This window comes from Medicago sativa, chromosome 4 (assembly GCF_051527215.1).
Source record: "Medicago sativa cultivar Bolivia chromosome 4, Bolivia_mono, whole genome shotgun sequence".
Taxonomy (NCBI): domain Eukaryota; kingdom Viridiplantae; phylum Streptophyta; class Magnoliopsida; order Fabales; family Fabaceae; genus Medicago; species Medicago sativa.
This window is the reverse complement of record NC_140752.1, coordinates 83,880,257-83,891,158: the sequence shown is the minus strand read 5'-3', so window position 1 is coordinate 83,891,158 and position 10,902 is coordinate 83,880,257. Positions and strand designations below refer to the sequence as shown.

Below are 10,902 nucleotides of genomic sequence, written 5' to 3'. Positions count from 1 at the left end.
TCTGTTTGGTAGAGCGTTTTTCACTCCCCAAACCACGTTTCCGCATCCAAACGCGGTTTCCATCTTTTCTGTCATGTTTGGGAAAGATTAAAACTGGATCTGAAAAGTACGTTTTCTTTTCCAAACGCGGGTTGAACTGAAGCTGCAATTCCAAGCTTCTGCGTTTTTAGAATCAATTCTGCAGAAGCCCCAAATTCTTTTTCAGTTTTGCCCCTGTTTTTCTGATGCGTTTTCCTGTTTGGTTCTTGCTACAGTACCGTTTCCTGAGGTCAGGGATGGAAGGTTGGACTTCTCATCAATAGTATATATATAAAGTAAGGTTTTTTTATGCCACGTGTCACTTCTACATTTATTTGCAATATTTTTATTAGGGTTAATACATGTTTACCCCATGTAATATTAGCAATTTTTGGTTTACCCCTGTAAAAATAAATTGTTTAGATTCCAACCCTGTAATTTGAAGATTTTTGGTTTTAAACCTTCATGAATTTTGACAGTACAAAAACGATGATATGGCAAGGGGGTAAACCGAAATTATATCAAATTACAAGGGGCGAAAGTACCATAAATTTTGTAATTTGATGTCATGAAGGTCCAAAATCAAAAAATCTTCAAATTACAAGGTTGAAATCTAAATAATTTTTTTTACAGGGGGTAAACCGGAAATCGCTAATATCACAGGGGGTAAACATATATTAACCCTTTAAATTATTTTATATGATCATTAATCTTTACGATTTTTATTTGTTATGTTTTATTATTGTTTTTAGAACATTTGTATGAATAGTTATTCACAATTTTTGTTGACTTTTGTTGTTTCTAATATTCTAAGGGAGCAAAATTCAATGCATTGTGTGGAGTGACAAAATGTCAAAATATCAATTTATGATGGTTGAGGAAATGTGTTATGAGATAACAAATATCTCAGTTTATAAGAATAACCGTAAGTTTAATCCAACTTGCCATGACTATAGACTATTTTTTTATGGAGTCAATTTTTTTTTTTATATCTATTGCCTGTTTATTTGTTATAGTTTTTTTTTATTGCATTGGATATCAACTTCACCTTTCATATTTTTTTAAAGATATTATTGGAGTATTAGCTGCAAAGGGAGAACTTACAAAATACAAAAGTGGTGTCCAACCAACCAATTATACACAGAGGAGGGGAGAAACTCACGTGCACACTATCGAAAGAATATGCAAATCAACTTATTAACTTTATGTCTGAAAATTCAAATGTACACATTATGTTGATATGCAATTGACTAAGTTTAAATTGTATAGAGATATTTTTCTTAAGAAATTCTTACGTGTTTCAAATTAAAGTTTACTTTGTATATTAAAAATTGTTTGCAAATGTTTATTTTATTTTTTTATATTTTGGACTTTTAGAAAAAAAATGGGAGTATCAAACACACCCTATAATAATTCAAAACTAATAATTAACGATGTTGTTCCTGAAGTTCAATAACTCCAAATCAGGTATTCTCAAATTACTAATCAAACAAAAATCTTTAATTAGGAGATCCATTTATATATTATTTCATGTAACACAACAATTGCATAATTTTATTAATTTAATAACGAATATGGATTTATGGGAGTCCGAAAACTTAAAAAAAATTAATTTTATTCTATATGAGTTAATATTTTTACTAAATCCCGTTAATTTTATCTGTATGTGCATCTATACATTTACAAGTATTTATAATATGGTTTATTTTATTATATTCGTGTGTATTTATTAAGATATTCGTCACATACCAATCCGTGTAAATTTTATTTGGAGATATCATACATAGAATTTTTCAATCTTCTTGAATATATCTAACCCGGGCAACGCCGGGTAAATACACTAGTTGCTTCAGAAAATAAAGAATCCAAATAAGGCCCATTCTATATTATTATTTTTTTATAAACCCATTTGAATATCTTACACACGTTTGTTTTTTTTTGACACCCTTTATTTTTATATTATATTAAAAATAATACAATTTATAAAACAAATTAAAAAAACTCTTATAAACTAATATCTTTTTAAAATGAATTTATGAATCAATAAAAATGAATTTATGATCTTAGATAAGTTAAAATAATTATCTAAAATGAAAATGATATTTACTTTTAAATACAATTAAAAGGGTAAGTTGGTCATTACCCATTTAAAATCAATTTTGATTCAAACTACCCAAACAACATCAATTCGTAAGAATCACTTTTAAGTGAGTGTATCCAAACATAATCAATTCACATCAAACTCACTTTTAATCAAAATCAATTCTATCAAAATCAATTCACACCGCCCGCCGTCATACCAAACACACACGTATTCGGACAGAGTGATTGATTTTATTTTCTATTTTATGACAGCATTGCCAACAAGAGTGAGAAAGAAAGAGGAGTAGGAGGGGGTATTTTGGTCATTAGAGAAGTTGAGGAAGGAAGGAGGGTGGTTAGTGATTTGATTCTTGTCTTCTTCGCCACTGTTCCCCCTGTCACCATAATCAACCAATTTAACACCAACAACACTCTATCTAACAAACTCATTCACTTCACTTTCTTTGAGATCTCAAATCACAATTCTATTTCACAGAGATGAGAGAACCCTCTTCGGCGATTATCGAAACCAACGGCGGCGGCGTTTCTTCACCGCCACCTCAAGCACTCCTCGAGAGACTCAAAGACTACGGTCAGGAAGACGTTTTTTCTCTATGGGATGAACTCTCCCATGAGGAACGCGATTTTCTCGTCAAGGACATCGAAGTAAGTTCATTCTCACCATTAGATTTGCAATTCTATTTCTTCTCAATCATTGAAAATTCAATTTCGTTTTCTCATGTTTTTGCAGAGTTTAGATCTTTCCAGAATTGACCGGATTATTCGATGTTCATTGCGATCTCAAGGTTTTCATTCTTAGATATATAATTGAATTGAATTGTAGCATGTTCGTGATTTTTATTTTGTTTGTGCTGCCCCATTGATGATTTGTTTTTCCCCAGGGCTACCGGCAGCTGCCATTGAACCGGTGCCGGAGAGCAATGTTTCAAAGGTGGAAGAGCGAAGTCAAGAGGAACGAGAAAGATGGTGGAAAATGGGATTGAAGGCTATTTCAGACGGCAAAGTCGCTGTTTTGCTTTTATCCGGTGGTCAGGTACTCTATCTTTTCAAACTGTTTCCGATGAACAAGATTAACTCATTAACAAGTTTTTTTTAATAAAATAAAAATAAAAATATGATATACTAGTAATAGTAATGATGTGTAATTTTAATAATATTATTATTCGTTGGCACTAGCATATTTTAGAATCTTACTATTCATGCAATGATGCTTTTTGGTTTAATATTTTATGTGAACTGAACTTTATTAGTACACTAACAGGGGCATTATTATGTATAAAAAAAGAAGAAGATAAGCAGTATGAAAATGATTGCTCTTTCTTTTTCCTCTTTTAGATAGGCATTATTTTGTTATAATTCTACACTTTTTGTTTCATTTTGGGATTTTTTTTACTCCATAGAGACAAGTTAGAATTCGGGAGTCTTCAATTTTTGTTGTCCCTAAAAAGCAACATCATTGGCTGTAAAGATGTGAGAGTGTAAAAGCAGATGCTTTTTTAAAGTTTGACATAATCTGCTTTCATGTGTTGCTGTATGTGTGTGTATGCTACTACGCGTGTGTTTGCCACAGCGGTGGGAGTGGAAAAAAACGCCGTTTGGACAAAAGCTACAAAAGGTAGCTTCTGTATTTTCACGTTCAAAACGCCTCGGGCCGCGATAAATGCCATTCCACCGCTATTCCAAACAGGGCTTACGTATGATGTAAAGCATTGGCTCTTGGTTTATTGTAATCATTAAGTAAGATAAAGTTGCTTTATGCTATGGTGTTATCGACTATTGTCTCTTATCTCCTTGGTTTTTAACCAAACAACAAAAATTTCCTCTCAAACAAAACCAAACAACAAAAATTGTATAATGTCATCTTTGTTGATATTGTTATTATTTTATTTAATAATATATCATATTCCTTCAATATATATAATATATATTCCATTCATAAACATTCCACATCATGACTAGTAGTATCTAATGCAATCTCCCTCCTGAAGTTGCTAATACACATTTAAATGATTGTGAGAACCTTGTAAAAGAGAGATTAACTATCTCAAATAAAACATTACAAGATAATGTCTTTAGTTTTTAGGGTTAATTATGTTTATGGTCCCTACAAAATTGCGACCTTGTAAGTTTAGTTCTTACTTAATTTTAATAGCATTTTTAGTCCCTACAAAAAATTTCTGCACTCAATATTTGTCCTTACTCAATCTAAATTTGTTTAATTTATGCTTAAACTCTTAAGTTTTTCAACAATTTTTTATAGGCGTGTTAAGAACGTTATTAAAAGGTCCTCCGAAAAAAATATCGCAAAAATTTGATTTCTACGTCCATATTTTTGTTACTTATATCTTAAACTTTTGTCGTTTTAAAAAATTCATATTTAATTTATTTCATGTTAAAAAATTATAGATTTTAGTAAATGAACCTTTCATAGTGTTCTAAACTTGTATAAAAAGAATCGTTAAAAAATTTAAGAGTTTAAGGATAATTAAACAAAATTTATTTTAGCAGGGACTAAAATTATAAGTAAATATTTTTTTGTAGGGATTAAAAAAGCTATTAAAATTAAGTAAGGACTAAACTTAGAAGGTCGCAATTTTATAGGGATCAAAAACATATTTAACCCTAGTTTTTACTGTAAAAAATTAAGCCCCTGGCTGCCTCCCCATATCATGAACTATAATTAGAAACAGTAATATTATCACGATTATACAATTTTGTTGCAATCAAATTATGACTAATTTTGCAGAGGGGTATGTGTTTGCTATAAGCTAATAAGATATTTTTGTGATTGTATTCTTAGTCCATCTTCAGTTTTGGGAATTATGGATTTGCTTGAATGACATGGTTTTCTTAGTCCATCTTCAGTTTTGGAAATTATGGATTTGCTTGAATGACATGGTTTTCTAAAAACTATAAATGCAGGGGACTAGGCTTGGAAGTTCAGATCCAAAAGGATGTTTCAGTGAGTATTTTCACTTGATATTGAAAGCTCAAGTATTTTCACTGCTAGGAAGTGCATTAAATTCTGTATAATGTTAAAATAATTATTGTCTGTTTAAGCTCTCAACAAAGTATGATAAATAATCAATATTCACTACTCAGTGTATTAGTCATTTCATTTGATAGACATCCGATGCTTGTTTCTGGGCCATAGATAAAATTCTTTTCTACTTCTAAAAAAATGCGAAGTGCGATTTGTTAGAAAGAAAGCAAAATATACTCATCATAGAAAGCATAAAGGTAGTTGTTGAATGTTCGGCATGGATGGGTTACAAGCAAGTTAATATTTGCACGTAGAAATAGAAGGCATTTGAAAATTTCTTATACTAGGACTCTGACAGTTTTACTGATTCTAAACATGAATACTAAGTGCTTTCCTCTAATATGCTTGAAATTTGTTTTCCTTATGTCTTGCCCAAGTTTATGCTAAATTTGACTTTTAAATTGTATCAAAGTAGCTGAAGGTTAGTTTGCATTCCTTTGACATTTTCATAAGCCTTCCTTTATCGTGAATGTATGTGATATTTCTGTCATTATATAGTGCTTTGAGAGTAAATCATGAAATATATCTTTATTTATGTGTTTCCATATTTTATTCTAGATATTGGACTACCATCTGGAAAATCACTTTTTCAACTTCAAGCAGAGAGGATTTTGTGTGTGCAGAGATTAGCTGCTCATGCTACAAATGAGAGTAAGTTTCATTTGTCTTGGTCCAGGTCATTCATGCTTTATTTTATGCGTTATCATCATCTGTTTGTCTATTGCAGGTTCTGCTTCTTCGGTGCAAATACACTGGTATATAATGACTAGTCCATTCACTGATGAGGCAACGCGCAAATTCTTTGAAAGTCATAAATATTTTGGTCTTGACGCAGAACAAGTAAGATGTCTTTAAATATTCTTCTTGTATTAGTAGTACTTGTTTTACAATAGTTTGCTAATTTGCTTACATTAGGCTCACTTTTTTAATATATAGGTTACCTTTTTCCGGCAAGGGACCATCCCGTGTGTTTCCAAGGATGGGAGAATTATTTTGGAGACTCCGTATAGGGTAAGGTCTCATTATTTTACTGAGCTTAAGCCAAATATGTTTTCTTATCATTATTTGCTTTCTTAAATTAATGTAAACTAGTAAGTAATTAAACGTTCTAATCAAATAAAGGGTTTTGAGAACAAATAGCACGGGATGGAGAACTTCTGAAGTCCTAATTATTGGTAGCTATAGATATGAACTCTCTATAAGGTAAACATATTTCAGCAGTCGAGAGCTGAATAATAACAACATACTACTGACATAAAATCAAATGGTGATTTATTTAATAGAACTTGTTTAACATACTTTTGTCATGCTACCAACTCGGCAGGGAGCTTATTCTAATATGATTAAAAAAAGGTTTAGAAATTTGCTTTTGTCAGGAACCAACATTCGTGCGTCTATAACTTGAAATGATTAGGGTCGTGCTAGGCTTCTGATAGTGCAATGTTGTTTATTTTTAATAAAAAAGCAGCATGTATCACTGATTCAGACATAATAATAGGAAATTAAATCGCAAATAAAAAACTTTGTTTTCTTTCTCCGCCTCACCCATTTTTTCCAATTATTTTGAGTCATGTAAAACATATATAATCTAATTTGGAATGAGTACCTGAGGATGAGATTCTTTATTCGCAACTTATAGCTTTGCCTGTCTTATTTTATGTCTGTCTTGTTACATTTGAACCGTCCAATTGTATATTTTATGACCCTATTTGATTTCTGTCTGGTTGATTACTATTTTAAACTTTTGAAACCAGGTAGCAAAAGCTCCTGACGGTAATGGTGGAGTGTATTCAGGTATCTTTATGAGCCCTTTATTACAATATATATGATATTGGTTGGGGAAGTTTGGATCTATTTGAACTCTATTTTTTTGTGCGTGTTCAGCTCTGAAGTCTACCAAATTATTAGAGGATATGGCCTCAAAAGGAATCAAGTATATTGATTGCTATGGAGTAGACAATGCACTGGTGATTTTTCTTTTTTTTCTTTCCTCTTTTGATTGTTGAATCAATCTGTTTTATTGGTCATCTCCTACTTCTTATTTAAAGAAGTATTGACTTGGACTTGTCAACCAGGTTAGAGTTGCTGATCCATCTTTTATAGGTTACTTCATTGATAAAGGTGTCGCTGCTGCAGCAAAAGTCGTCCGCAAGGTAACCGATTGTTTAACACTCTCATGCTAAGAACAAATCAAATATGCGTTTAGGAACACAATATGCATGCCTTATTCTTTTCCTCACTATCATCTTTGTAGGGTATATTTGAATTTGAGAGGTCTAGTTATCCATGACCCGTATTTTCCTGATCAGTGCAAGGAAAGAAAATCGTTCGAATACCCTTTGTTTGTTAGTTTAAGTTATGAACTTATGGTTGTGTGCAATTGGATTCTGCAAATAGGCTGGGAGAGTTGGATAATCATTCTGCATGAATTGTTTTTTCTGGAATGCATCCTTTTGGTTTTCTTCGCTGAATGATTGGATCACCATTGCTACATTCACAGTCTCCTTTTCATATACAGATATAGTGCTATGCGTCCTTCTATAAATCTGCAGAAAGAAGATTAGACTGTACGAACATATTAGAATATCGCCAGTAGGAAGTTTGGTTGGTGAGCTGAGAGATGTTGAAGACGTTTCTAACTAGGTTGTCCTGGTCTAAAATTTGGAAACTAACATAACTATTAATTTACCAACATTTGGCTATTATATAGAAAAATAACACATTAGAATGTTCTTGATATTCCCTTCCAAACAATTCAATGTTTATTACATATTTCAGTTCAGATTATCTTGCACTCCTTTTACTCCACTTTTTTTTTTATTTTTTATCTTTTCTTCCCTACCCCTCTCACATCCCTCATCGGGGTGTGAGAAACTTTATCCTAAATATTTCCGTAGATTATAATTTTGATCCCAACTTATGATCCTACCACTGCAATTATTGCAAGCATAACTCGGGAAAATGAACTAGAACTCAGGAATCCAATTATTCAGGCAGTTGGGCAACAACTCTGTAATAAAATAGAACTCATGGATTCAATTATTTAGGAAATTGGGCAATAAATCAGAAAAGTAAACTGGATCTCAGGGATCCATTTATTCGATAAAACTAAAACATAAGGGCAGCATCCATTAATTAGTTCAAGTTTAATTTTTTTTATTCCTTGCAAATATGACTCATTTTGGTGTTGGACACTGCAAAAAAAAAAAAAAACTCGTGATCCCTAAAAAAATGAAAACTTTTTTTGGTCATCGTCATCTTTTTTTATTTTGTTGACAATTGTTATTTGGTTTTAGTCTCTATAATATTTGGCGCATGTTTCGTAGTGTTCACATTAATCAATAATTTAATAGATTTTGTGCCTCTCGTAGTTTATACTTATTAATTTAGTCTTGATATGACAGGCATACCCGCAAGAAAAGGTTGGAGTGTTTGTACAGAGAGGTAAAGGTGGTCCTCTTACCGTGGTTGAATACAGCGAGTTGGACCCATCACTAGCTTCTGCAGTTAATCAAACTACTGGCCGTCTTCGTTTTTGTTGGAGCAATGTTAGTCTTTTCTTCTTTACAATCATCTAATGTCTTCTGCTTTCCAAACTTTTTTTGTACGAGATTTAAGGATCATTTCCCTTGAATTTCGACATGGTCTTATAAAATGGAAAGGTAGGGGTTGAAGAGTTAGCACTCTACACTTCCTAGTTAAATGGAAACCTAGTATCAACTTTTGATTGTGACATTGTGAGATCCAAACAGGAGCTTTGATTCTATTCATATATTACCAGTTAGCAAATTAGAAACTATGGGAACCTTGTGATCATCTAATTTGCTTATTATTATCTTACATAATGCCTTCAGGTTCTATACATAAAGTATCTGAAACAAACACTACTTTTAGGCCTTCTTTTCCTATCCATCGATGTGGTTGCTGATGCCACCTTAATAACTTATAGGCCATAACTCAATTTGCTTTGTCAACCAAAACATAAATAGAAAGAGATCAGGTTACATGTCTTGATGGTGTCAATCAACCTATTTAACCAACCCCATTAATGGGACAATGATCGGTTCTTATTGGTGTTTTTTTTTTTTAAGGGTTTTGTTAACCAGTGCCCTCGGGGCACTCTTTAAGCATTTTAAAATAAGAAATTATTCTTTAAAAAAGTCAAATATATCGATTTCCAATGCATTGAGTACACACATCTTCATAAATAGTTACCACTTATGGTCCTTAACTAGTGCCCCGGGGGCACTAGTTAACGTTTCCCTTTTTTTAATACTATTGTTAATGATCGGTAATCATGTATAAGAATGGGTATTAATGTATAAACCACAATATCTTTTTTACGCTCTGCATTTGAAAAATTGATCTATCACTTCTGCTGTATGCATTGTAAGTTATCTTCCAGATGTCTTATTAAAATTTTGATTTCAGGTCTGCTTACACATGTTTACTTTGGATTTTCTAAACCAAGTAGCAAATGGCCTTGAAAAGGACAGCATGTAAGAGACCTATCTTCCTTCTCAATTCTCAGTGTTATCCGAATTCCACATGTTAAGAAATTAATTTATTGCTAGATATGCAACCTTGTAGTCTTAGTGTCTTATAGCCAAATTCAAGTTGAAAAATAAAAAATAAAAATAAAAAAAGTTGTGTTTACCCTCCGGTGGTACCTAGGGGAATGGGACCCTAGGAAATCGGGGTTTGGTCGGGTGGTAAGTAAAGTCGAGCCAAGAATTGTTCCACCCAGACTCTCCCTAAAAAGTAATTTTATATTGCTATAGAATCAATTTGCTGCAGGAATTTTTTTTAGTTACATCACTAGTTAATCAGATGCCATAGTCTTAATGTCTTATGATCCATGCATCAATTCTATATGCAGTTACCACCTTGCAGAGAAGAAAATCCCTTCCATACATGGATATACAATGGGATTAAAACTTGAACAGTTTATATTTGATGCATTTCCTTATGCTCCTACAACTGCACTTTTTGAGGTGACTACAATTCCGATTACATTACATGAAACTATGTAATTTTTTTCCTGACATGATGCTTGGTTAAGGATGCTACTCTTATTGCCTCTTTCATGCGTCCATGTTCAGGTATTACGCGAGGAGGAATTCGCGCCTGTAAAAAATGCAAATGGATCCAATTATGACACTCCAGATAGTGCTAAAATGCTTGTTTTTCGACTTCATACTCGATGGGTAGTTGCTGCAGGTGGCTTCTTAACACATTCAGTTCCCTTATATGCAACAGGTAAGTTCTCCCTTATACATATTTCATTAGAAAAATTATTATCTTATCTAACTCTTCCTTTCCGTTCATGATACGTGGGTTGCCTCTTGTTCAGGTGTTGAAGTGTCACCACTCTGTTCATATGCGGGTGAAAACCTGGAACCTATATGTCGAGGAAGAACATTTCATGCACCTTGTGAGATTACTTTCTAGTTCTATCCTGTTTGTGCGGCTTGTTGCGATTGCAGTGAGGGAGTTCTCAGTCCCATACATTTCTGAAGATATATTACATATGCCTCTCATCATTCACATGTATCAATGTATCTGATTATCTGTATCTTTTCCAATCTGTTTTTGATTGGCTTTTTTGTTTTTGGTTTTTAACTTTTAATTTTTTATCACTGATCAATGTAATCTGTTTTATCAATGTACATGTATCATATTTGTATTGACCATTTACTTGCCCGTGTAGAATCAAATATGCAGTCCACTTTTCCTGA

At 32.5% G+C, this 10,902-nt stretch overlaps 1 protein-coding gene and 1 long non-coding RNA gene across 2 annotated transcripts; both read left to right on the top strand.

The window, feature by feature from the left end:
- On the top strand, window positions 1–1,285 carry LOC146932888 (uncharacterized). The gene is made up of 3 exons (XR_015007280.1): window positions 1–314; window positions 833–943; window positions 1,086–1,285. It is a non-coding gene; the product is annotated as an uncharacterized LOC146932888 (long non-coding RNA).
- A 1,263-nt stretch (window positions 1,286–2,548) lies between these two features.
- Window positions 2,549–10,902, top strand: LOC146932887 (UDP-N-acetylglucosamine diphosphorylase 1-like). Its single transcript, XM_085704575.1, has 15 exons — window positions 2,549–2,766; window positions 2,852–2,906; window positions 3,003–3,154; window positions 5,044–5,083; window positions 5,723–5,815; window positions 5,892–6,004; window positions 6,101–6,175; window positions 6,919–6,958; window positions 7,049–7,131; window positions 7,240–7,317; window positions 8,569–8,712; window positions 9,596–9,663; window positions 10,044–10,158; window positions 10,267–10,423; window positions 10,518–10,902. Exons 1-15 carry the CDS (start codon window positions 2,599–2,601, stop codon window positions 10,613–10,615), a joined length of 1,479 nt encoding a protein of 492 aa, XP_085560701.1. The 5' UTR covers window positions 2,549–2,598; the 3' UTR covers window positions 10,616–10,902.